At 39.0% G+C, this 26,050-nt stretch overlaps 1 protein-coding gene across 1 annotated transcript in view; it reads left to right on the top strand.

Annotated features, from left to right (window-relative positions):
* The window catches only part of b4galnt4a (beta-1,4-N-acetyl-galactosaminyl transferase 4a), a 154,377-nt gene that overhangs the window by 108,087 nt on the left and 20,240 nt on the right, over positions 1–26,050 (top strand). Inside the window, exon 8 of the mRNA XM_017485647.3 lies at positions 16,001–16,079. Within this exon, the coding sequence (XP_017341136.2) occupies positions 16,001–16,079 (79 nt within the window). The remainder of the gene's footprint in view (positions 1–16,000; positions 16,080–26,050) is intronic.

The following is a 26,050-nucleotide window of genomic DNA, read 5'->3' as shown; positions in this document are numbered from 1 at the left end:
TCAGTTTACACAGTGAAATTCTCTAAATATAAATGAAGCAGAACAGCTGCTCATGTGGCTCTCTTTAAATGTCATTAGAGTGCTTCAGCAATTATTTACTATGATAAGGTAGGGCTTGTGTAAACTGTCTCTCGCCAGACATTTTTTAAATCCCTTTCAACACTTCAACTTCAACTTTTGATCCCACGGGGGCCGACTGCACACACACACACATAGACATTTGACTTCTTTATATTTGACTTCTTCATTATATATATATATATATATATATATATATATATATAAACCCTCTCTTTCCTCCCTTCCTGAAGGCTGTGTTCTGTGAATGGCTACAGTATAATGGGGAGAGCAGCTTCAGTTTGGAGCACATTCTGCTCAGCTCACTGGCCCCAGGGCTTTAGATCAGAACTTACTAAGTAGATACACCTGACTGAAGGTTTCAAAGTGTCAGCGTATGTGAGCAGACTGAAGTCATAGCTTTGTGGTGAATTCAGTAGCCTATCACAGATTAAATTGGTGGTTATGATGAGCATTTTCCCCTCTGGTTGGGGCTCTTTGTTCATTCAGCCATTAGAAGACCCTTGCTGGACCTGTGACAGATTAGGTTAGTAACAGAGGACTGTACATTCAGTGATGAATATGTTACACAGTTTAAGGTGAGCTAGTGTGACTTATATACACGTATAAAGGCAGATGATTGATTTGTCAATGCAACATAGAGAACATAGCGTGTGAGTAGTGATATAGAGTTCCATGTCGCACAATAATGGGAACTCTGGATTTGAGTAGAGACCAAGAGAAAGAGAGCAAGATGTCAAGAAAAGGCTAAAAACAGAAAGTTGGGTAAGAGTAGTGATGTGTCCATACTTCAGGATATATATATATATATATATACACATATGACACAGATCAGCCATAACATTAAATCACCTGCCTAATATTGTGTAGGTCCTACTTGTGCTACCAAAACAGCTCTGACCCGTTGAGGCATGGACTCCAAATGATCTCTGAAGGTGTGCTGTGGTATCTGGCACCAAAACATTAGCAGCAGGTCCTTTAAGTCCTGTAAGTTGCGGTGTGAGGCCTTCATGGATCAGACTTGTTTGTTCTTGTCCAGCACATCCCACAGATACTCTGCCTCCAAATTCCCCATATCTCAATCGGACCAAGGGAACACCTTGGCTCTTTGTCATGTTCCTCAAGCCATTCCTGAACAATTTCTGCAGTGTGGCAGGGTGCGTTATCCTCCTGAAAGGTGCCACTGCCGTTAGGGAATACCGTTGCCATGAAGGGGTGCACTTGGTCTGCAACAATGTATAGGTAGGTGGTATGTGTCAAAGTAACAGCCACATGATTGCCAGGACTCAAGGTTTCCTAGCAGAACTTTGCCCAGAGCATCACACTGTTTTCGTCGGCTTGCCTTTGGGGAAAAATTACAGGGTCCTCCACTAATATTGACATTCTTGGTAAATATGAGCAAAGAAGGCTGTGAAAAATTGTCTTTATTGTTTAACCTTTTGATCTTTTCTTTAAAAAATTCACAAAAATACTCTACTCTCATGGATATCAAACAATTGCAAACAAAACACAGGTTTATAAGAAAAAATCTTAGGTGTGCAACAATTATTGGCACCTTTTTAGTCAATACTTTGTGCTACCTCCCTTTGCCAAGATAACAGCTCTCATTGTCCTGCTGGAAGATCCAACCATGGCTCATCTTCATATAAATCTTTTAACGGTGTACTGGCACCGTAAATTCAGCGCGAGTTGCGCAGGGGGGATAAATTAGACGCGCCGCCGAAACTCACGTTTCACTTCGGCTCATTTCTGGTGTAAAATTTTAGCAGTGCAGAACTTACAAACTGCAGTTTTGTCATCATTCCACACAAGAGATATCATCTTTACACACTGCATGAAATCTGTGTGTTTTTCTCTTTTGATTGACACTATATAATCGGCCCTGATCATCAGATGTTTTGAAACTATCGGCCCATAGCAGGGAAAAATAACCTTTAGATAATCGGTATCGGCCGACACATCAGTGCACCTCTACATAAAACACATATTGCCAGATATATAACAAAGAAGAGAATGAAACTAAAAATCAGGGCACAGCGCTTTTGTTGTTTGTTTTGTTTTGTTTCTTATGTTTTCAGTAGTTATGCTAGTCTACTGTTCAGATTTAGATTGAAGTGAATCCTGTCTCTGTTATTAAAATGAAAAAATGCACAAATACGAAATAAACACGTTTGTCTATTGACAGTGTATTTTGAAGGGCACAATGTGTGACATGGGACGGGTTTAATTTGTCCCAGCCCTGCTGTCTTTTCCACTCAAAATTTTGCCAGCTTTACAAAAACATGTGATATTAAAATATCCAGCTGATGAGGCAAAATAGATTGTCATTGGCCATATGTTCATAGCTACATCGACTGGTGACTAAATGGAGAGAGGATTTTTTTCCCCTTGTCTTATTTGTCTTTGGCTGCCACCTGCTAGGCTTTTCCGGTCTCCTACTAATGCTTTTTCTTTACCACTTTAGAAGTGTCTTATCTGAGTCAACTGGTGAAACTCCAGTTTCTGTTTTTCAGAGGAGAAAATCCATGATTGTTGCCATTTTTTTTGTCTGTACTTATTCCTGTAAAAATAGCAATGGTGTCCTGTGGCATGCTAATGACTCTGCAAGCCCAAAGGAGCTGAACAAAATAATAATTATTATTCTTTTTTTTTTTCTTCTTTTTTTTTAAAGACAGAGAGATCCAAAGTCTCCCATGCTAACAGCCATTCCCTCGCAAACCATACTGTATTATGTAATCCCCCCAGATTCAGAGGCAGATATAAGCGTGCTTGACTTCACAAGCTCTGTGATCCACTGGGCATCGTAGCTGGACTGCTAAGGAAGAAGTGAGGAGTAGAAATGTAGATGGAACTGCAGCATGTCTATCCAAAGGCTATCAGGATACCAGATGATGAAGCAAAACAGTTCTTTCTCTCCAAATCAATGTATGGATAGGGGAACATGTGTTGTGTTTGTTGTACATGTTTTGTAAAGAATAATGCTGGTATTTCTACTTAACAAACAATTCCATTGAACATGTCAGAGTACGTACTGTTTAAAATGAATTACCTTAAGCCAAATACTACAAAGCCCCTACTGCAGTGCTAAAATTCTTCTTTTTTTTTAATCTAATCTCTGCCCCTTCTTAAAGTATGCATTAGATTTTCCCCCATATGTTTTAGGGAGCTATGGTATCATTCAAATGAATACTGCTTAAGTTGTACGCTTGTAGTGAGTCATCCCAATGTGAAATGCTACACTTCTGGGATTTCAGCCAGAACAGACTTTCACAAAAATAGATGCCAGTCTGATGCCCTCTGGAGAACAGAAACAACACCAAGAAGAAAGAAATGGCACGAATTAGTCTGTCATTACCAAGCCAGGGCTTCAGCTGAGAAGTGAGGCGTTTTGAATTAACAGATAGTAGTACGTTAAGTGTATTCCTGAGGACTAAATAAGTTGCTGATCAATCTACAGCTATAACTCTCAATTCAGTTATATTTCTATAGTGATTTTAACAATTTCTGTTGTTCCAAATCAGCTTTACAAAACTCTAAATATAGATTTAGATCTCTAATCAGCAAGCTTGAGGTGACAGTGAGAAGGAAAAACTTCATGGGAAATAGAAGAAGAAGAAACCTTGAGAAGAACCAAAATCAAAAGGGAACCTGTATGTACAGAACTGTAATTACTCTTCTACAGCTGTATCCTACAATTCAAACAGTGCTGAGTGTGTTAAAAGGAGCTTCAGTATGAGCATCAGGTTCTTTTTTCCCCAGAGATCCAGTCTCCAGTATCCAAGTAAAGTTGTCCACCAAAGAACAGATAAGACTTGGGCATAAGTGTGATCTTTGGGGTATCCATGTGGGACCATCCACAGAAGTCTTAAGGCTGTTCTTGTGGGGCCAGCCTTAACAGCAGCAAGTGATTCTCAAGAAAAAGCAGTCCCAAGCAGAAGCAGAGCATTAAATGGTCCTGACGGCAGAGAGAGTCAGGATTAGTCAGATGCATCTCATCAGACAGCAGGAGTAACGTATAGCTTGGGGTTGGGGTTGGGGGTGGTGGTGGTGATAGTGGTGGTGGTGGGGTAGGCTGGTTGTGAGATGTGCTGTCTTAGAACTCAACTCGATCTTAAAAGTTGCTGACTTGGGGCATGATTTGGTCATTAAAGTTTCTGACTTGGGACTCAACTTGGACATTGGAACTACCGACTTGGGCCTTGACTCGCTTATGAGAGCTGCTCATTCGGAACGTGACTTTGATCATCAGACCTGTTGACTTAGCACTTGACTTGGTCATTATAGCTGCTGACATGCCTTTACTTGGACTGGAGAACTGCTGATTTGGATGTCAGCTTATACTGTACTAGTGGGCACATGACTTAACTACAGTGAGGGGAAAAAGTATTTGATCCCCTGCTGATTTTGTACGTTTGCCCACTGACAAAGAAATGATCATTCTATAATTTTAATGGTAGATTTATTTGAACAGTGAGAGACAGAATAACAACAAAAAAATCCAGAAAAACGCATGTCAAAAATGTTATAAATTGATTTGCATTTTAATGAGGGAAATATGTATTTGACCCCTCTGCAAAACATGACTTAGTACTTGGTGGCAAAACCCTTGTTGGCAATCACAGAGGTCAGACGTTTCTTGTAGTTGGCCACCAGGTTTGCACACATCTCAGGAGGGATTTTGTCCCACTCCTCTTTGCAGATCTTCTCCAAGTCATTAAGGTTTCGAGGCTGACGTTTGGCAACTCAAACCTTCAGCTCTCTCCACAGATTTTCTATGGGATTAAGGTCTGGAGACTGGCTGGGCCACTACAGGACCTTAATGTGCTTCTTCTTGAGCCACTCCTTTGTTGCCTTGGCCGTGTGTTTTGGGTCATTGTCATGCTGGAATATCCATCCACGACCCATTTTCAATGCCCTGTCTGAGGGAAGGAGGTTCTCACCCAAGATTTGACGGTACATGGCCCCGTCCATCGTCCCTTTGATGTGGTGAAGTTGTCCTGTCCCCTTAACAGAAAAACACCCCCAAAGCATAATGTTTCCACCTCCATGTTTGACGGTGGGGATGGTGTTCCAGGGGTCATAGGCAGCATTCCTCCTCCTCCAAACACGGCGAGTTGAGTTGATGCCAAAGAGCTCCATTTTGGTCTCATCTGACCACAACATTTTCTCCCAGTTGTCCTCTGAATCATTCAGATGTTCATTGGCAAACTTCAGACGGGCATGTATATGTGCTTTCTTGAGCAGGGGGACCTTGCGGGTGCTGCAGGATTTCAGTCCTTCACGGCATAGTGTGTTACCAATTGTTTTCTTGGTGACTATGGTCCCAGCTGCCTTGAGATCATTGACAAGATCCTCCCGTGTAGTTCTGGGCTGATTCCTCACTGTTCTCATGATCATTGCAACTCCACGAGGTGAGATCTTGCATGGAGCCCCAGGCCGAGGGAGATCGACAGTTCTTTTGTGTTTCTTCCATTTGCGAATAATCGCACCAACTGTTGTCACCTTCTCACCAAGCTGCTTGGCAATGGTCCAAGCCCATTCCAGACTTGTGTAGGTCTACAATCTTGTCCCTGACATCCTTGGAGAGCTCTTTGGTCTTGGCCATGGTGGAGAGTTTGGAATCTGATTGATTGATTGCTTCTGTGGACAGATGTCTTTTATACAGGTAACAAGCTGAGATTAGGAGCACTCCCTTTAAGAGTGTGCTCCTAATCTCAGCTCGTCACCTGTATAAAAGACACCTGGGAGCCAGAAATCTTTCTGATTGAGAGGGGGTCAAATACTTATTACTCATTAAAATGCAAATCAATTTATAACATTTTTGACATGCGTTTTTCTGGATTTTCTTGTTATTCTGTCTCTCACTGTTCAAATACAACTACCATTAAAATTATAGACTGATCATTTCTTTGTCATTGGGCAAACGTACAAAATCAGAAGGGGATCAAATACTTTTTTCCCTCACTGTACAACACTTCTGAATACCACACTAGATTTTGTACGTACACAATTGATTCACTCATTTGTCCATACTGATTCTGTTAAAAACGAATATATTCGAACTTACCATAAAGTGTGTGTTCTCTGATTTGACTTAATAGTGTAGTTTCGAATAGCACTCAGCAGAGATGCAAGACCGTAGCTGCATTGGTTTTCAAGTATTTCTGTGTGTGAAGTGAATAATAGAAGGGCTGCTTTTTTTGGTATTGGATGTAAAAGGAGTCCACAATGACTAGTGGAGTGTACTTGACTTAATATATAGTAGAGGTGATGTGAGGTGAAATGCGGAGAATGAAGCGAGGAGAATTACTAGAGGAGACGAGAGTAAAATTAGTCGAAAACGAGAGCTGAAGGCAAGATGGAATCCACGTTTTAATAGTTGATCAAATCGAGAGAATTGTGAGTTTAAGCAGACAAAGTGAATGGAGGTTTGTACCAGCCAAACATGGTCTCCTGCTTCCGCACCAGACACCATAAACATAAATCATACACACACCACCTAAATTACTGGAAATGCACCAGCTACCTCAGTTAAATCAAACTCTTAAAGTCAGGCATGACAGTAGAACCTATTCATGCATGACCTTGTGAAAACACTCTTCAAAGCGAAATTGAGTGAGACTAAAACATATTTATTTGATCTTGAGAGGAGGTCACAATAAACTAAATATTTCATTTACAGTGAGGTTTTCTTTTTTGAAAAAAAAGGACTAGGAATAAAGCTCTTTCTCATGAATCGTAGATTCAAGTCCACAAATTATTCAGTTGAGTGAAAATACAAATAATATGTTAAATGATCCTGATATATTGCTCTATGATGCTTAACTACATTTTGCTGCATCCAAAAATAGCATTTTGACTTATTGCTTTAAAATACATACATTGAGGACCTAATTTACTAAGATCCCGAATACACTTGATTGTGCAACCTAATAAATCCAGCATGTAGTTAGTGGGAGCTTTGCAGGCCATTTACAAAAGAATAATTATGTAAATGATGTCAGATGTAAATTAGGGCAATAAGAAATGTTTAAATGAAGTTTTGTGTGTGCAGTTTATTCTTGATCACTGTGATGAGTCTGAGTTGCAGAAACACTTCTGGGGAGAGAACTGGAAATTTGAGCTGACAGGATTGGACGTGTTAGTTAGAGAGGCAACGTCGAAGAGAAACAGCAGGGAGAAGGAAAAAAAGTTTAACGCTAACTGAGTGTCAAATTTATTATGTCACATTTGTGAGAAAATCAACACTGGGTATAATGAAAAGGGTGGACTGAGAAATTTAGACGGCAAGATTCAAAAAGAAGAGCAAATGAATAATTGTTGATATAGATTAGAAACACTTGTTCTCTATTACACCACTTAAATAGCTAATGCAAGCATTTACTGATTAAAAAAAATGAACTCGGAATTATGACTTAACTTTCTTTCTTTTTTTTTTTAAGTGTTTCAAAATTATGGCTTGTTGCAAATAAAAACTGTAAAATAATCATTTTAAAAAATACTGGCAAGTGGTCTGAGGTTGGCTTTAAGTGAACGCGGGTGTAGATTTCAGCATGTGTGTGAAAGCCATGCGCTCACAGGGATCGGTATTGAATTATGTGATTGCATGAACTCGTCACGTCACGCAATGTCTCAGGTTTCAAAATGTCGATGTTTTTTGTCCATCCCAAACTAAAGATCTAGCCATTGATGGTACCTTGCCTTGCAGTAGACTTGAAAATGAAATGAGAATGCTCTTATGGACTTTGTTCGATTGTAATGGGTTAAGCTGAGTCTCAAACACATTTACCTGTACATGGCTGGCTTCAACATCAGCATGTAATTAGAGTGAATTCTGAAGACAGTCTGCAATTAGACAGACACACAATTAAAAGCTTGTCTTTCCTCCGTGTTTATCTCTCTGTCTTTTCCACTAGTGTCTTGTCACTTGTTCATCATGTGCACCGTGTGTAAACGTGGCTCCTGTCTTCATTAGGACAGGCAGTGGGACAGGGACATCATTCACACTGAGGCACAGTGGCCTTTCACTACACTTTTCCTCACAGATGGAGGAATATGAGTCTGTAATAAGATCCTTTCCACTTTACTCATCGATCTGGGTGGGTGTCTTTATCCAGGTTTCTGTCACTTGGTCTCTTTTGTTGTAACATTTAAATCTTTATCTCTGACTTCCTGACACAGCCCACGTTTGTCTCTATACAACTTGTCTGTCTCTGTCTCGCTCTCATTGTGTGCTGTGTGTTCTGCTTTTCACAGCCTGTCAGATCACTAAGGGTCTATTTTGTGAGTGTGTGTGCGTGTGTGTGTGTGTGTGTGAGAGATTGAAATTGTATTACATATAATACAATGTTGTAATACTAGATAATGATTGTGGTAGTAATAATAATAATAATAATAATAATAATAATAATAATAATAATAATGGGAAGAAGAAGAAGAGTGTAAAAAGGAATCATTCTATAGTCCGGAAAATGTAAGTTCGAATCCCGAGAATGCCATGTCCATCCATAGCTGGGACTCAACAAGAGCTCAAAGTCACCAGTCATGGACAGCAGTGAGCTCATGTATGGTGCTGTGAACGTCTTCTGTTTTTGTGTATATCTCATACTAAATTGTTTAAAAAATGAAAACAAAATCAGGGATAAAACAAAGGCAACCTGACTAAACACAAAATACAGTTATTATTTTACTTATTCAGTTGTTCACTGAGGCAAATAAGGTATCCAATACCAACTGGGCCTGTGTGAAAATGTATTTGTCCCCGTAGTTACTAGTCCTCGTAGTCTCCAAATCTATGAAACTGCATTCATAATGTGGTTCAGCTGGACTAGACGCAACCGGGCCTGATTCCTGCAAACCCTGTTCAATCACATCAACACTTAAATAGAACTTTATCAACAGCATGAAGTTGGTTAATAGTAGAGATGCACCGAGGTATCAGCCAATAATCGGTATCGGCCGATAAAGGCAATTTTTCATGCTATAGGCCATCGACCGAAAGTTTAAAATCATCCAATGATCAGGGCCGATTACATCCTGTCGGATAAACACATCGATTTCGTGCTGTGTGTAAAGATGTCTCTTGTGTGGAATGACGACAAAACCGCATTTTGTAAGCTCTGTAATCTCTGCACTGCTCAAATTTTACACCGGACGCTGCAGCAGTGAAGCCGGCGTTCCAAGCCTCTCTTTGTTTTTATGACACTGGCATTTTCATACAAAAAAGGCAAAAAAACCCAAATGCATTCATCGCTGGTCAGCTTTTTCTGAGGTCTTACTTCTGACTGCGGTCTATAATAGTCTGTATATCAGTTAAGGAGGTCATATCATAAATCTGGGGGAGCATCGAGAAGTTTTGTTTCGTTCTCTAAAGAACACTATATGGCCAAAAGTTTGTGGACACTTGGTCATCACATCAATATGTGCTTGGTGAGCATACCATTCCAGATTTAGTCCCACTTTACCGTTATAATAACCTCCACTCTTCTGGGAAGGCTTTCCACTGGATTTTGGAATGTGGCTGTGGGGATATGTGCTCATTCAGCCACTCTGCGAGGCCTGGCACGCAGTCAGTGATCCAATTCATCCCAAAGGTGTTCAGTGGGGTTAAGATCAGGGCTTTGTGCAGATCACTCAAGTTCCCCCACTCCAACCTTGATAAACCATGTCTTTATAAATCTCACTTTGTGCACAGAGGCAGTGTCTGGCTGGAACTGGTCTGGGCCTCTTAGTTCAAGTGAAGGGGATTTGTAATGTTACAGCATACAAGGACATTCTATACAATTTTGTGCTTCCAACTTTCTGGCAACAGTTTGGGGAAGAACCACATATGGGTGTGAAGGTCAAGTATCCACTTTTTCCCATATAGTGTTAGTTATATCTTTGTTAGCATTTATTTCATGCTACTTTTAGCGGAATGTTTTTCTATGTTTAGTTCTAGTGTAGCCATGAATAATGCACAAATATTTGAACTAAGTTGATGCATTCATCTAAAATAGAGCCTGGTGGAGCTGCGTCACCAACTTTGATGGATGAAAGTGGCAGATTTTTTTTTTTACGTCTAATTGTATACATCATTTTTTATATATAATATAATTTATTATTATTATTAACATATAGTATATTATAATTCTTTTCCCACCTCCCAAAATCAGTAGGTGAACCGGCTACACTAAATAATCCATATGTCAATTAAAATGTTACTGAAGATGAATGAATGAATGAATGAATGAATGAATGAATGCATTAAGGTCTGCAAAACCTGATTGCAGACTCGGCCATTTATAGAGATAGCCATTGATTGGAGACCAGATTCTGTCACTGCTTCTCTTAAAGACAAGGTCTAACTCCTTCAGCGGCCAACCTGCTAATACTGCTGATAGGAGAGAGGATATCTGAGGAGCAGTGTGTTTGTAAGGAAAAGAGTACATGAGGAACCAGCTGCTCACTTAGAAATGCATCTCCTCCTGTAATTTCTTAATATTTCTCTCTCTCTCTCTCTCTCTCTCTCTCTCTCTCTCTCTCTCTCTCTCTCTCTCTCTCATTCTCACACACACACACACACACACATCGCTGGTGTCCTCACTTCTAAGAAGGGTATCAGATATGTAACATGAATATGTAAATAACATTCTGCTAAACGGTCTGCTAAATCAAGGTTTATCTTAATGCACTGGTTCTGATACATTATTGTTTCTATAGTAACAGCTCATTGATGGCAGGCTCCCCTCATAATCTAAAGCTAATAATAAATGGATTGAACAAAAAAATATGTTGTTTAACAAAGAAAAACCTGTAAGTGTTGATGTTGTAAAGCTTTCTTTTAGGAGATGTACAGGTGCATCTCAGAAAATTAGAAAATCTTGGAAAAGTATTTTTTCCCGTAATTTTTTTCAAAAGGTGGAACTTTCATGTCTTCTAGATACAAAAAAACATTACACAAAAAGTGAAACATTGCAAGCCTTTTTTTTGTTTTAATCTTGATGATTATGGCTTCCAGCTCATTGAAATTAAAAATCCAGTGTCTCAAAATATTAGAATAGAGAATTTATAATACAGAAATGTCGACCCGAGAAGAGCTAATTAACTCAAAACACCTGCAAATGTTTCCTGAGGCTTTAATCTCTCAGTCTGGTTCAGTACACACAAGCACAATCATGGAGCAGATGAAAGTAAATGTTGCATTTCATTTGGAAATCAAGGTCCCAGAGTCTGGAGACTGCCATTTCACTTTATGTGTAATGAATCTAGAATATATGATCTAGAATATAAATTCAATTATAGAAAGAAACAAACTTTTTCACGATATTTTAATTTTCTGAGATGCACCTGTACATCTCCTTAAAGAAAGCTTTACAACATCAGGAGATGCACCTGTACTTATTAAAGGAGTCTCATGGGTCAGCGCTCTGTAACAGTGAGTAAGTTTTCCGACGTGTGACAGTCTTCAGGACAGAGAAGACTGCATTTTTTAGTTTCTCATTCACATGAAAAGCTGCAGTCTTTTAGGGTTGTTGGTTGTTTTTTTGTCTCTATATGACCATGTGAGAAGCTCATATTATATATCTGGGCGAGCATCGAGTAGTTTTGCGAAATGTTTATTTTGTTCTCGGAACTAAGTTTGCATTCACTTCTTGCATTAACTTCAAGAGAGAGAATACACAGTCCGTACAGGATTTAGCAGAGGTTTTTTTTTGTGATTGTTGCAGCCCAAAATACTTGATTTTGATTTGACATGATGCGAATATTGTGTAGTTAATGGGTTTCTGCGATTACAAAATCAGGAAATCCCGGAGGGACTGAATACAAGAGAGGCTGATGATGGACCAGCTGTTTATAGCTGCTAGAACGTAAGAGACATCAGGAACAAACTAGTCTTTGGAAGTTCTATAACATTAAATGTGTCTATATGCAGTTCAAATTGGTGAGGTATTTTCAATTAACAATTTTTTTTTTTAATTGTGTGTTGTATAAGTGGAACAACACACTTTGGACCATGCTGTTATACAAAAAATAATACATTTCACTTGTTTATGTTCCATCATGTGTTATTCCTTGCATATAATTTTTTTCATATATAAGCTCTGCATTGAAAGGTAACAGGATTGTATATCGTATTGGATGGAGCCCTATTTTGTTTCCCCTTCCCCTTGCCTCACACACACACACACACACACACACACACACATACAAACACACACGCACATACACACACAAATCTACAAACAAGTCATTCATGCTTACCTCTGAATTCATCGCCATTTCATGCATTGACCTCGCTCATGAATATGCATGAGAAATGTACTCTTTAGATGTCTCATCTTGTAAATATCATCTCTCAAATTACCCAGGCACAAGCAAATCAAATAAAATAATCAGAATATGTAAATAGAGAAGGAGCCTCATCCCAGACCTTGGAAAAAACATTTTGAAGCGTGTTTTGTGCCTGAACTGGAGCAGGATGTTGGCTCCATGTGATGTGAAAAAGCGAGCTGCTGGCTGACTGCTGTGTTTGTAACGGCACTTTGAAACCGGATGAGAGTCTTAATACTGAGCCTCACCCGGCAGATGTGGCCAGTTTAGTGAAATGTGTTTGAGATGTTAACTAGGGTGGGTGAGTAAAGGAAAGGAGGAAATTCAGAAAGAAGCAGCTTGACTCATACACACAAAATAAAGAAAATAAGAAGGCTACAAATGAATACAGTTTATATTCTGTCCTCATTTTGTTCTCTACTGAAAAAGAAACGTGCGTATGTTGTGTATGGAAATATAGTGGCCTAGAATTATTGGTGCCTTAACGCAAATGAGTGAAGAGTAATATATGAAACTAATAACATGTACAATAAGTGATATTTTGGGCTCAAATATATAGATCGATTTTTTAGAAACTTTCAGTCAATCAATCGATCAATCACGATTTATTTATATTGCGCATTTAAAACAACACGAGTTGACCAAAGTGCTTTACACGCAAAGCTACCATGCACACACATTTAACCATATACAATATAACACTTGAACACCAAATACAATACATTTAAGGACAGTTATACGCAGCAGAGTAAAGATGAGTCTTCAACAGCGATTTAAAATGATTCAGTTTAATCACAAGATCTAATGTGGACCGGGAGACTGTTCCAGAGACGGGGAGCTGCAACAGAGAAGGCGCAATCTCCTTTAGATTTCAGTCGTGACTTTGGAACACTTAAAAGAAAACTCTGTGTGGCTCTTAAAAGTCTAGGCGATTGATATTGCTGTAATATATTCTGGTGCCAATCCATGTAAACCCTTAAAAACCATTAAAAGTGTTTTATATTGAACGCTGTATTTAACTGGGAGCCAGTGCAGGGAAGCCATCACAGGAGGAATGCTAGCGTACTTCTTAGTGCCAGTAAAGAGTCCAGCCACTGCATTTTGTTCTAACTGTAATCGTGATAGTAATTATTTGCCAGCCCCAAAGATAAAGAACCACAATAATCCAGTCTGGATGAAATAAAAGCATGAATCACAGTTTCCATATCCTTAAAAGACAGATTTTTTTTCATGTTAGCAATGGCCCTGAGTTGAAAAAGGTATTTTTTACCTCAGCATTAATCTGCTTGTCAAATTTGAAGTCTGAGTTACCGATTACAGCAAGATTCCTCACATGATTATTTAAGTTAACAGATTGAGGACCAGGATGTTTAATTGCTTGTTTGGCTAAATCAGGAAAGCCAAACACTATTACTTCAGATTTTGATTCGTTAAGCTGCAGGAAGTCCTCAGTCATCCATCTTTTAATGTCATTCAGACAATCATACAGAGAAGACAGTTAAAGGTAGATACAGCTGGGTATCATCTGCATAACAATGGTATTCAACATTGTGTTTTTGACAAATCAATCCCAACGGAAGCATATATAAAGAAAATAAAACAGGGCCAAGAATGGAACCTTGAGGAACCCCAGATGGGATGCAGATAGAGGCAGAAATAGCGTTCCCTAACTCAACAGCAAATGTTCTCTCCTTTAAATAAGAAGCCCTGAATCCCCGCCCTTGACTTAAGCGATCCAGGAGAATCACATGATCTATCAGTATCAAAGGCCACACTCAATCATGAAGCACTAAATAGTACAATTCCCTGAGTCCACCGACGTCAAGTCATTAGACACTTTGAGAAGTGCAGATTCTGTGCTATGTTTTGATCTAAAACCTGACTGAAATTGATCAAAAAGTTGATTAAAAACAAACTTCTCCAATATTTTTGATAAAAAAAAGGTCATCTTGAAATCGGCCTATAATTATTTAAACTGAAGGGTCAAGACTAGATTTCTTAAGAAGAGGCTGCACCACGGCATGCTTAAAATAAGATGGGAATATACTTGTACCATCTAGTAAAATATTGATCACTATTGCCAAGAGACTAGATCCAACAACATCCAAAACCTGAATTACAAGACAATAATAACATCTACTGAACAATAAGCCGGCTTAAGCCAAGTGACAGGCTCAAACTTAACCAGATGGACAGAACTAGAAGAACCCGGAGGATTTTGATCATAAACAGGATCCAGATTACAATTGAAAACAGTAGATCTAATAGTAACAATTTTCACAAGCTGTCACTAAATTATCCGAGAAAGTGGCAAGGGCAGGGTTTAAAATTGTATTTATTGCACGAAATAATACTTTAGTTCTGAAAAATATTGTGCCTTTGCTGCTTTAACTGCTTGAACTGCAAAGAAATCATACCCTCCCTAAGCATATCATAAGAAACTTTCAAAAACAAAAAGGATTTTTTTATATAGTGCAGGCTTTTTTCTTTTTTTTTCAAAATTTGAAAATGATTAATAATTCATAACACCTGCCCTGGATAGAATAACAACAATGCATGTCTTTTTGTGAACATTTTAAGCTCCTATATTTTCTTTAATTCAGACCACAGGTTTTCAATGTGGTTCAAATTTGGAGACTGAACTGGTCATTAAACCTCCTGGCAGAGGCAAACTACGTTTTGGGCTGAAATTTCCACAAGCAGAACATGTGTCGCAATATGCACAAGAGCCCAGGAACCTCCAGCCAGAATACAGCCCCAAAGCATCACTGATCACCACCATGTTTTACACTGGATCTCAAGTCCTTGTATGCACTCCATTTCTGCCTCCAAACAACCTGTTGCTGAAATTTTTGGCATGACCAGAATGCTTGATTTTGGTCTCATCTGACACACAACAGTACTTGGTGAAGTTAAGGTGCCGCATTATATGAGATGCTCTCAGGAAGAGCTTCAAACAGCTTGTTGTTATGAAAATGGCATTTAATAGTTGATGTTGAAACTTGACAACTACAAGAGTTCAGTAAACTGTGCAATCATAAATTATTGATCTTTGGACTCCTGGCAAATTAGATATGAAACTTTTTATTTGTGTTTTTATATCTGTGTAGGTCAACAGCCGTCTCTTTTGTGTTGAAAGTTCATTGGAGAATTTCATTTTGTGCATAGTAATGGATGACAAATGGACTTGTGCAACCTCATATTTGTACCCCAGGTACAAACAGCAAACAGTTCCTGGGGACTGAGAGTAAAATACTTTGACATTTAAAATGTTAAATAATAAATATATAAGAATATTACAACATATAAGATCATAAATATGACACCTTTGGGGTGTCAATGATTTTAGCACATATAATGTATACTAGGGAGAAAATGATGTTAATTATTATTGGAATTTTTTTCTTAACACAGATAAACAGTTAAAAAAAATGAAATAAAAAAGGTTTTTGCACATTTTTATGAAGGGCGCCAATAAAACTGGAGGACACTGTACATTTACAGTATAAACCAATCAAACTCAAACAAAGTGTTATATACTGTACAGTAGATGCTGCATGCGAAAGTGAACTGATTGAGGTGGGGTGTTTTTTTCTCTGTGTCTCCTCAGTCTCATCGCTTCCAGAAGGTACTACTTTGAGATTCTGCACAAGCAGGATGACAAGGGATCCGATCATGTGGAGGTTGGGGTGAGTCACAGTGTCTGAACTATATTGTGTCAGAGAGCAAACCTTATTTGTGGCAACCCCTCAAGTCTCAGCGTAATCCTAAAACGGCTTATAGAGGAGCGCTGTTGAATGAAAGACAGTATAGAGCTTCGGGCTCTATTGTGAGATTTTAGTAATTTTATCTTCTGGAGGATTTTGTTCGTCAACTCTCATCTCACTGCTGTGAGTAATGCCATGAGTTCACTTAGAAATGACACTTTTATATATTCGTGTGAAAAAAATAATTGTCCAAATATGTTGACTTTTTTGACGTATTTGGACAAACAAACATTTGATCATCTTTGAAACAGTGCCTAATTAATAAAGTTGATATACTTGAACAAACCCACAAGGAAAGTTAGCTTTTTCAACCATTTATTCAAGAGAAATATCCATAGATGTGATATTCTTCTGTGGAAAAAGTAAGTACACCCTTGGCCTCAGAAGCTAGTATTGCCCCATTTAGCAGAAATAACTTCTTGTAGGCGTTCTGCATAATTGTCCTCCGGGCTTGCTGGATTTTTTTACCACTCTTCCATGCAATATATTTTCAGTTGCAAGATGTTTGAGGATTTTCTTGCATGTGCTGCCAGTTTCAAATCCCCCCCACAACATTTCAATGGGATTCAAATCCAGGCTTTGACGAGTGTACTTAGGATCATTATCCTGTTGAAAGGTCCACTTTCATTTAAACTTTCTGACAGATGCCCTCACATCACATATCTTCAAGCACTCTTTGATATGATGCAGAATTCATAGGTGAATCAATTAATGCAAGCTGTCCAGTGTTTGAAGCAGTGAAGCAACCCCAAACCATAACATTTCCACCACCATTTCAAAGTTGGTATGAGGTGCTTCTCCTGAAAAGCTGTCTTCACCAAACATGTCTGCTGTTACTGTGGCCAAACAACTCTATCTTTGATTCATCTGTCCAGAGCACATTATTCCAAAAGGCCTGGTCTTTGCCTACAGGGGCCTCCACTAATATTGGCACCCTTGGTAAATATGAGCAAAGAAGGCTGTTAAAATTGTCTTCATTGTTTAACCCTTTGATATTTTGTTTAAAAAAAATCATTTAAAATATGCTCTGCTCTCATGAATATCAAACAGTTGCAAACAAAACACAGGTTTATCCAAATTAAATATTTTTGTTAAATATAGGTGTACAACAATTATTGGCACCCCTTTAGTCAATACTTTGTGCTACCTCCCTTTGCCAAGATAACAGCTCTGAGTCTTCTCCTGTAATGCCTGATGAGGTTGGAGAATACATGGCAAGGGATCTGAGACCATTCCTCTATACAGAATCCCTCCAGATCCTTCAAATTCTGAGGTCCACGCTGGTGACTGGGATGGCCATGGCAGGACCTCGAATTTTGTGGTCAGTAAACCATTTTTGTGTTGATTTTGATTTATGTTTTGGATCATTGTCCTGCTGGAAGATCCAACCACCGCCCATTTTAAGCTGTCTGGCAGAGGCAGTCAGGTTTCATTTAATATCTATTGATGTCATGTTTCCTAACAAAATGTCCAGGTACTCTGGCAGAAAAACAGACCTGAAACATTCCAGAACCACCACCATATTTAACTATGGACATGAGGTACTTTTCCATATGGCTACCTCTCAGTGTGTGCCACCTCTGGTGTTTATTGCCAAAAAGCTCTATTTTGGTTTCATCTGACCATAGAACCCGATCCCATTTGAAGTTCCAGTAGTGTCTGGCAAACTGAAGACGCTTGAGTTTGTTTTTGAATGAGAGTAGAGGCTTTTTGTGGTGACATAGGTGACTTCAGATTGTAGTTTTGGAGACTTTCTGACCCCAAGAAGCAACTAATTTCTGCAATTCTCCAGCTGTGATCCTTGGAGATTTTTTGGCCACTCGAAGCAATAGCTTCACAGTGCACTGAGACAATATAGACACACGTCCAATTCCAGCTTGATTCATAACATTTCCAGTTGACTGGAACCGCTTCCCATTTTGTGAAGCTCAACAACCTTTTGCTGCACATCACAGCTATTTACCTTGGTCTAACCCATTGTTATGAGTGACTAAGGGAATTTGGCCTATGTGTTACCTCATATTTATATCCTTATGAAACAGGAAGTCATGATTGAACAATTTCCAGTTCAGCCAGGTGTGCTAAAAAATTTAAAATATCAGTTGGAATATACTTTAAATATGTTTTTCTCATATGAATTCATAGGGGTGCCCATAATTGTTAATCTATCTTTAAAGATAGATTAAGTTTAAAAAAGTTTTTTTTTTTTGGATAAACCTGTTTGCAATTTTTTGATATCCAGAGAGCAGAGTATTTTTGTGAATTTTGTGAAGAAAAGATCAAACGGTTAAACAATAAAGACAAATTCTACACAGCCTTCTTTGCTCATATTTACTAAGGGTACCAACATTAGTGGAGGGCACTGTACATGCTCATTGGCAAGCTGTAGTCTTGCAAAAGCTTTTTCATGGCACGTCTCACATGCAGGTCAAATTTGTGCAATCTCTTTCTGATTGTAGAAGCATACACTTTAACGCCAACAGTTGCAAGACTTACTAGCAGATCCTGTGATGAAATTTTGGTGTTCTTGGAGACTGGATCAGATGGTCTGCTCTTGGGCTGAATTTGCAGGGACGGCCAGTCATGGACAAATTTGCAGTTGTTTGAAAGCTGCACCATTTATAGATGATTTCTCTTATAGTGGAATGATGTATTTCAAATAATTTGGAGATCTTTTTAAATCCCTCATAGGCATCCACAACCTTTTTTTTTGAAGGCCTCATTAGATCTTGGCATGATGACACCACACACCTCAATAACAAAGGGAACACCAGACATTGAATATGAGAGGGGTGTAAATAATATATATATATATAATGCTGAGAATAATAATATGTGAGAATAAAGTCAGTGCAGTTTCACCATCTAACCCCAAAATGTTGAGATGTAGAGGCAGCACAACAGGATGATTGAAGCAATTCCAAGGTCGCTATTTCCAGAATTGCCGCATTCATTCTTAAGACCTTCACTTTCACAGTTATGATCCTCACAATCGTTGTTCTCCCAGATCCGTATCTAACATCCTGGAGTCAAATTTCCAGTTGTTTCTATCTATGTGAAACGAGAAGTGGAAATGAGCCGATTGGCATTAGCAAGCAGTGGCACTTGCCGACTGGCGCCTCTGAGAAAATATTAATGAAACCGTGAAACCTGAGTAACAAATCACAGAGTGTGTGACCTGTGTGAGTTCTCGTTCCCCGCTGCATCAGGATTTAGATCCTCTCGCCAAGCAGATTTACTGTGAGTCTATTCGCAGTCGTGCTCGCGCATGTAGGTGATAAAGCAGAAAGATTCAGGGGTTCGTTTACAACAAGAAAAAAGACGGCGCATAATAATGCCAAATGCCTGGGCTGCTCCAATGTGATGAATCTGAGAGGCCATGCCCTTTCAGAGACAGAGGGAGATTCTGCAACGTCGTCCTCCAATTGATTTTTTTCCCCTGTGTAGGAAATGGAAAATGGAGTGAAGACCAAGTGGATTTGGACAAGTAAATGGAAATAGAAAATCACTCCATTTATCCTTTGCATGCATGAATTGTTGAGAATCACTTTGGTAGAGAGGACTGGGAGAAATGTGTGAATAAGGGGAGACGTGCTTTGGTTCTGTGGATATTACTGTGAAAATGAGTGCAGCTCTGTAGCAAACGAGACAGCACAATATTGTACATTTGCACCAGGAGTAAAAGTGTCTGACACCACATTTACACCTTCTCATTTCACAGGTCTTGTGTCTGGACGTTTTGCTGATAATATTGTAACCACATGCATTTACACTCACAGTCAAATGTGTCTCTTTGGAACGAGTCTGTACAGTTGAGGCTAAAACTTTGACTCAGTTTTTCGTAACTCTACACGTGTTCATGTTAACATACAGTACCTTTTAAGTCAGTTAGGAATTTTTGCGCATTCCTCCTGACATAATTGGTGTAACTGGTTTGTGGGCCTCCTTGCTTGTTTTTTAGTTTACTCCACAAACTTTGTATAGGATTCAGGTCAAGGCTTTATGATGACCCTCCAATGCTTTCACTTTGTTGTCTTTAAGCCATTTTGTTACAACTTTGGAGGAATGCTTAGGATGCCTAGGTTTTAACTTTCTGGTCTGGCTGATGTCTAGAAGTGTTGCGTAGTTTTTGCTTCCTCATGATCCCATCTATTTTATTAAGTACACCAGTCCCTTTTCCAGCAAAACACCCCTACAACACGATGCTGCCACCCACATGCTTCACAGTTGGGATGGTATACTTCGGATTCAAATTTGTGCCTCCTTACTGAATGGTCTTTGTGGTCCCAAGAGTTTTATATTAGCATACAGTTGTGTGTACAGATGCTCGTGGTACTTTCAGTTGTTTGGAACCGGACTTGTCGAGTTCCCCACTGGAGGTCTTGCCTGAATTGCTTGGATTTTCATATGGTATCAAGGACACAACTACACTGTCTTTAAAAGTAGGGTCTTTTACAGCCTTTTTTTTTCTGACAATTGGCCAGTCAAAAGCTTTGAAAAATTATTACCTAAATTTCTGGAATCTTCTAGACTGTGTATAGGAACAGTCAACTTGGTGTATGTAAACCTACGACCCACTGGAATTCTGATATAGTGAATTAAAGCTGAAATAAATCTGTCTCTAATCGATCGTTGTAAAATTACTTCCGATGTGAATGGTAGATGCTCTAATTGACTTGCCAAAAGAAATGTATGCTAACATAAAATGTGTGGAAAAACTGAGACTGAAAATTTATAGCCTAGGTGTATGTGTTTGGCCCCAGTTTTATTTTATTACTGTTGGGGTTATGTTATAACATTTACACAGATTTCTCTTGGGATTAATAACATTTTTATCTATCTATCTATCTATCTATCTATCTATCTATCGAAAAGGTGATCACATTGTTAATTAAGTATATAATAGTTAATTATCTGCCAAAATTTCATTAATATGATCATGGATTGAAAACTTGTTCCAGATTGAAAACGTTACTTTTAAAAGGTGTTTAGGCGGTTCATAACATTATTTTTCCACTTCAGAGAGATTTCAAGGACGTATAGGCTAAACTGGGACATTTTCCCAATAAGCCTAAATTCCTTTCCAGAGTGAATCAGTTCCTGCATGCCTGGCTACAGGAAGATATGATATTTGACAGCCACTATGTCCTGGTTATCAAATATGGGGAAAGGGAAAGAAACTCTGTGTAGAAAGTATTTTTCCTATGATTCTGTAAGAAAGAACTTACAGTGCAAAGTTGAATGACGAACTGAACATGTTGAAAATATACCCTCACGGGACACTTTTTTAGGAACACTTGTACACCTACTCATTCATGTAATTATCTAATCAGCCAATTGTGTGGCAGCAGTGCAATGCATAAAATAATTCAGATACAGGCCGGCAGATTCGGCTAATGTTCATATCAACCATCAGAATAGGGAAAAATGTGATATCAGTGATTTTGACTGTGGTATAGTTAATGGTGCCAGACGGGCTGGTTTGAGTATTTCTATAACTGATCGGCTCTCCTCAGATTTTCACACACAACTGTCTCTAGAGTTAACTCAGAACGGTGCAGTATAGAAAAAACATTAGAGAACGGGAGTTCTTTGGACGGAAATGCCTTGTTGATGAGAGCGGTCAATGGAGAACGGCCAGACTGGTTCGAGTTGACGGAAAGACTGCAGTAGCTCAGATAACCAGTCAATTGGTGTGAGAAGAAAAACATCTCAGAATACATCAAACCTTGAGGAAGATGTGCCGCAACAGTAGAAGACCATGTCTGGTTTCACTTCTGTCAGCAAAGAACAGAAAGTTGAGGCTGCAGTGGGCACAGGTTCACCAAAACAGGACAGCTGAAGTCTGGAAAAATGTAGCCTGGTCTGATGAATCTTAATACCAATCAATCAATGAATCAATGAATGCTTGAATACAGCCTATTTGTACATTGTTGCTGACAATGTGCATCCCTTTATTGACACAATTTAACCAATTTTCTAATGGCTACTTCCAGCATGGTAATGCACAGTCATCTCAAACTGGTTTTCATGAACAAGACGATGAGTTCAGTGTTCTTCAGTGATGGGATCTGAATCCAATATTACGCCGTTGTGATGTGGTTGAACCGGAGATTCACAGCACTAAAGTGCACCTGAAAACTCAATGTCAACATGAACCAGAATCTCAAAGGAATGTTTCCAACATCTTGTGGAATCCACGCCACAACCAACCAAGGCTGTTTTGAGAGCAAAGGGAGGCCTTGCCCAGTATTAGCATAGTGTTCGTTATAAAATGCTCAGTGAATATATGTTTCTGTTTAAATGCATTTTTTTGGTTTTGTTTATACCCTAGGCTTCCTATAAGCAGAGTAAGATATCATATGTAAACCATGATATTAATCATTCTTTTATTTCATTCTAACCAGTTTTTAACTAAAGCGGGATGTGTGGAGCAGTGAAGTAGGAATGGGAAAATAACCAAAATGAAAAATGAATGGTTTCAAAAATGCATCCAAGACTAACAGTTTGAGTGATAGGACGTAAGCCAGCTTTAAGTGGACGTGTTTCTAGTTGCATTTTACATGGATAATCCCTATTTAGATCAGGCTCTGCTACTTAAAACAAATCCAGGTGTAAATGTTTTCGGAGTGTCTGTTTCCACCCATTCCCTTTTTTCTTGTCTCTGCCTTCCCCCCCAATTTTATCTCCTCTCTCATTGCCTCAGTGCCTTTGTCTTATCTGATGACTTCATTATTAAGGAGCAGAAACAGCAGGCACTCCTTCACAGCCACTCCTTGTCTCACACACAACACTGAATTCACATAGTCTACGTCTGGGTGTTTATTAATGCGTGTTTGTGTGCACTCTATTTACTCATTTATTCGTCCATCTGTTTATTTGCTAATTAGCCTCAGTTGGCGTTAGGAGGTAAGCTCTTCGGACACGATGCTCCCTTTTTTGTGGGCAGTGCTTGAGAAAATCATCAGCATTGTGAGGGAAATCACATTAAGAGCCAAAAATAACAGCCATAGTGCTTCTTAACAAGCCCGACGGCAAGGACTGAGACCACAGTGATAGCGATGCACTAAAATAACTCAAATAATGCAGAATTCCATGCATGTAATCGCAAACATAAATACATAAACCCAGGTATTATTGGCCATTTGTGGTATTATTAACCATTTCTGCGACCAAACAAATGAGTAAACCCCAAAAATATCATCTAAATGCCATTTCATTACACTTCTCCAGCCCCGTTTTAATATCGGGAGAATAATTCTACACCGCTTTGTGTGCTTTTCTCTCTCCTCACCAGAGAAGGTCTCCCATGGCAACACATCACTGTTTGGTGTGCTCTGATTGGTGGGTCTGAAGTCAAGAGCCGAGACAAAACACATACTCAGTGTCGGGAGTGTGCGAGTGAACAGGACTCAAAGAGACATGTCATGCTGTGGCTGAAGAGGAACATGACTAGTTTAGGTTCACTTCAGCTAAATATTGTTCTCTCCGGCTGAATCGGTACTAGAAAGTGAAAGCGAGCCACCTGTGGAATTGAAAATGATTGTATTAATCTCATATTTCCTCGCTTTGAGCCACTATTCTGCGAAGATTTGGACTTTGTTGCACTTCATCATTAAGTAGCGTTGAATATTTGAGAATTTATTGGGTGCAAAACCAGCGTCAGCTCCTGTTGACAATGAATTATTGAAAGGTGTAATTGATTTTCCATGGCATTAAAAAGGTTTGCGACTGACAGTGACAAAGTGTGCAGAGGATTTTGCAACATTGGAGGCAACAAAAAGAAGAATGCTGTTTGAAAAGCATATTGACTTATGATTTGCCCTTGACAGAGAAAAGGTATGCGTCTGAAGAGAGTAACCCTGTCACATTGTCACAGATCCACCCAGTCGCATAGAAAAATGATGAAATACAACAGATGGCCATTGGCACTATGTTCTTATTTTGGTAGATTTTATTCTTTCACTCTTTGGTATTGATTTTTGGCCTTTTCTGAGGAAGGTTTTAGGCCAATAAAGCATCATTGTATATCTCTTACAGACCAACTGTCGGCATAGATTCTGAGATTCAACACAAATACCACAACTCCAGAAGATTCACTTCCTACATTGACTGAGATGTTGAAATTTATCATAGGCAAAGGGCTTTTAATTGCTAATGAGTTTCATCAAACCACTCTACTAATGAGTAAAGCTGTTTAACAGTTTACCCATCTGTTTAACATAACTAAGTTGTTTAACATAACTATGTGGCTTAGTGGTTAGCACGTTCGCCTCACAACTCCAGAGTTGGGGGTTTGATTCCCACTGTGGTCCTATGTGTGCGCATTTTCTCCCCTCCGGCTGATTGGCGTGTCCGTGGTGTGTGTGGGATTGTGCCCTGCGATGGATTGACACCCTGTCCAGGGTGTACCTCGCCTTGTGCCTGATGCTTCCTCGGATAGGCTCCAGGTTCCCCCGTGACCCTGAAGAGGATAAGCAGTGTAGAGGATGGATGGATAACTATAGAAGAAATGCACATTTGTGTGAGAGAGTCAGTGTGACAGAACCTTCAGCACATGGGCTCCTCGTTCTTAAGGATTATACGCACTTAATAGTTGTTTGATTTCGCTATTTTTAACATATACGACTTCAATCACAGGCTAATTAGCAAGCTTGCTATGAACTGATTTATGTGTGCTAGAGTAGTAACACTAAAAAGTGCAGTGCATAGGGTTCCAGTGACATTTAATGCAATGACTTTTATGCTACTATATATATATACATCAGAATGGGGAAAAAAGGTGATGTTGTTGGTGCCAGACAGGCTAGATTGAGTATTTCAGAAGCTGTTGATCTCCTAAGGTTTTGACACACAACAGTCTCTAGAGTTTATGCAGAATGGTGTGTGTGGGTGTTGCGGGGTGGGGGGTTGGGGCATCTAGTAAGCAACAGCTCTGCAGGAAGATTCTACGGTAACGCAAATACCCAATCTTTACTGCTGAGCAGACAAGCTGAGCGTTGAGGTGAACAGGCTACAATAGCATAAGACCACATTGGGTTCCACTCCTGTCAGTCAATAATAGGAATCTGAGGCTACAGTTGAGGAGTGGAAAAAGGCCAGATGATGGAGAATTGCTGATCCTTCAGTGTTTTGTTTTTTTTCGCACCTTTCTGTGTAAACTCTAGAGACTGTTGTGTATGAAAATCCCAGAAGATCAGCAGTTTCTGAAATACTCAAACCAGCCCAACGACTATGCCACGATCAGCTTCGTAGAGATCACATTTTTCCCCATTCTGATGTTTGATGTGAACATTACCTGAAGCTCTTGACCTGTATCTCCATGATATTAGGTATTGCTCTGTTGCCACAAGATTAGCTAATTGTATAATTATATGTAACAAAAATATTTGTTTGGATATTAATAGTGAAACAATCAAATTTTTCATTTTAAATGTGTTACAAATATGTATTATTTAACTTGCCTCTACAGATTTAATCACATTTTCCACTGGATTTTTTTGGAGTCTCTGGCATTTTATTTCCTTTTATCCCCCTAGGTCATATATTTTATTCCTGAATAAAGTGTTTCAGTGTTGCAATTGGTATTTCTAAACACTTTTATATCGTTTTATACCCTTCTCTGGTTCTGATAAAGGTCACTACGTTCTGTTTAAAAGTCTTTGTGATAGCTTTTTGGATTCCATTGACTTTTAAATTCTCATAGCTGCCGGAGCGTTTGAGACTGTGCCTTAAGTAAGGCAACTTGTCTTGACTATTTTAAGTCATATGATACCTTAGTGAGTCAGATAAGTTTATTAATGTAATAATTAGTCTTTTTTTTTCCATTGATTTCCTTGGCAGTTTTATTTCATGGAACGATCACTTGTTAGACAGTCGCAGTGGATGCTATT

This window comes from Ictalurus punctatus, chromosome 14 (assembly GCF_001660625.3).
Source record: "Ictalurus punctatus breed USDA103 chromosome 14, Coco_2.0, whole genome shotgun sequence".
Taxonomy (NCBI): Eukaryota; Metazoa; Chordata; class Actinopteri; order Siluriformes; family Ictaluridae; genus Ictalurus; species Ictalurus punctatus.
This window is presented reverse-complemented; position numbering and strand designations above follow the sequence as displayed.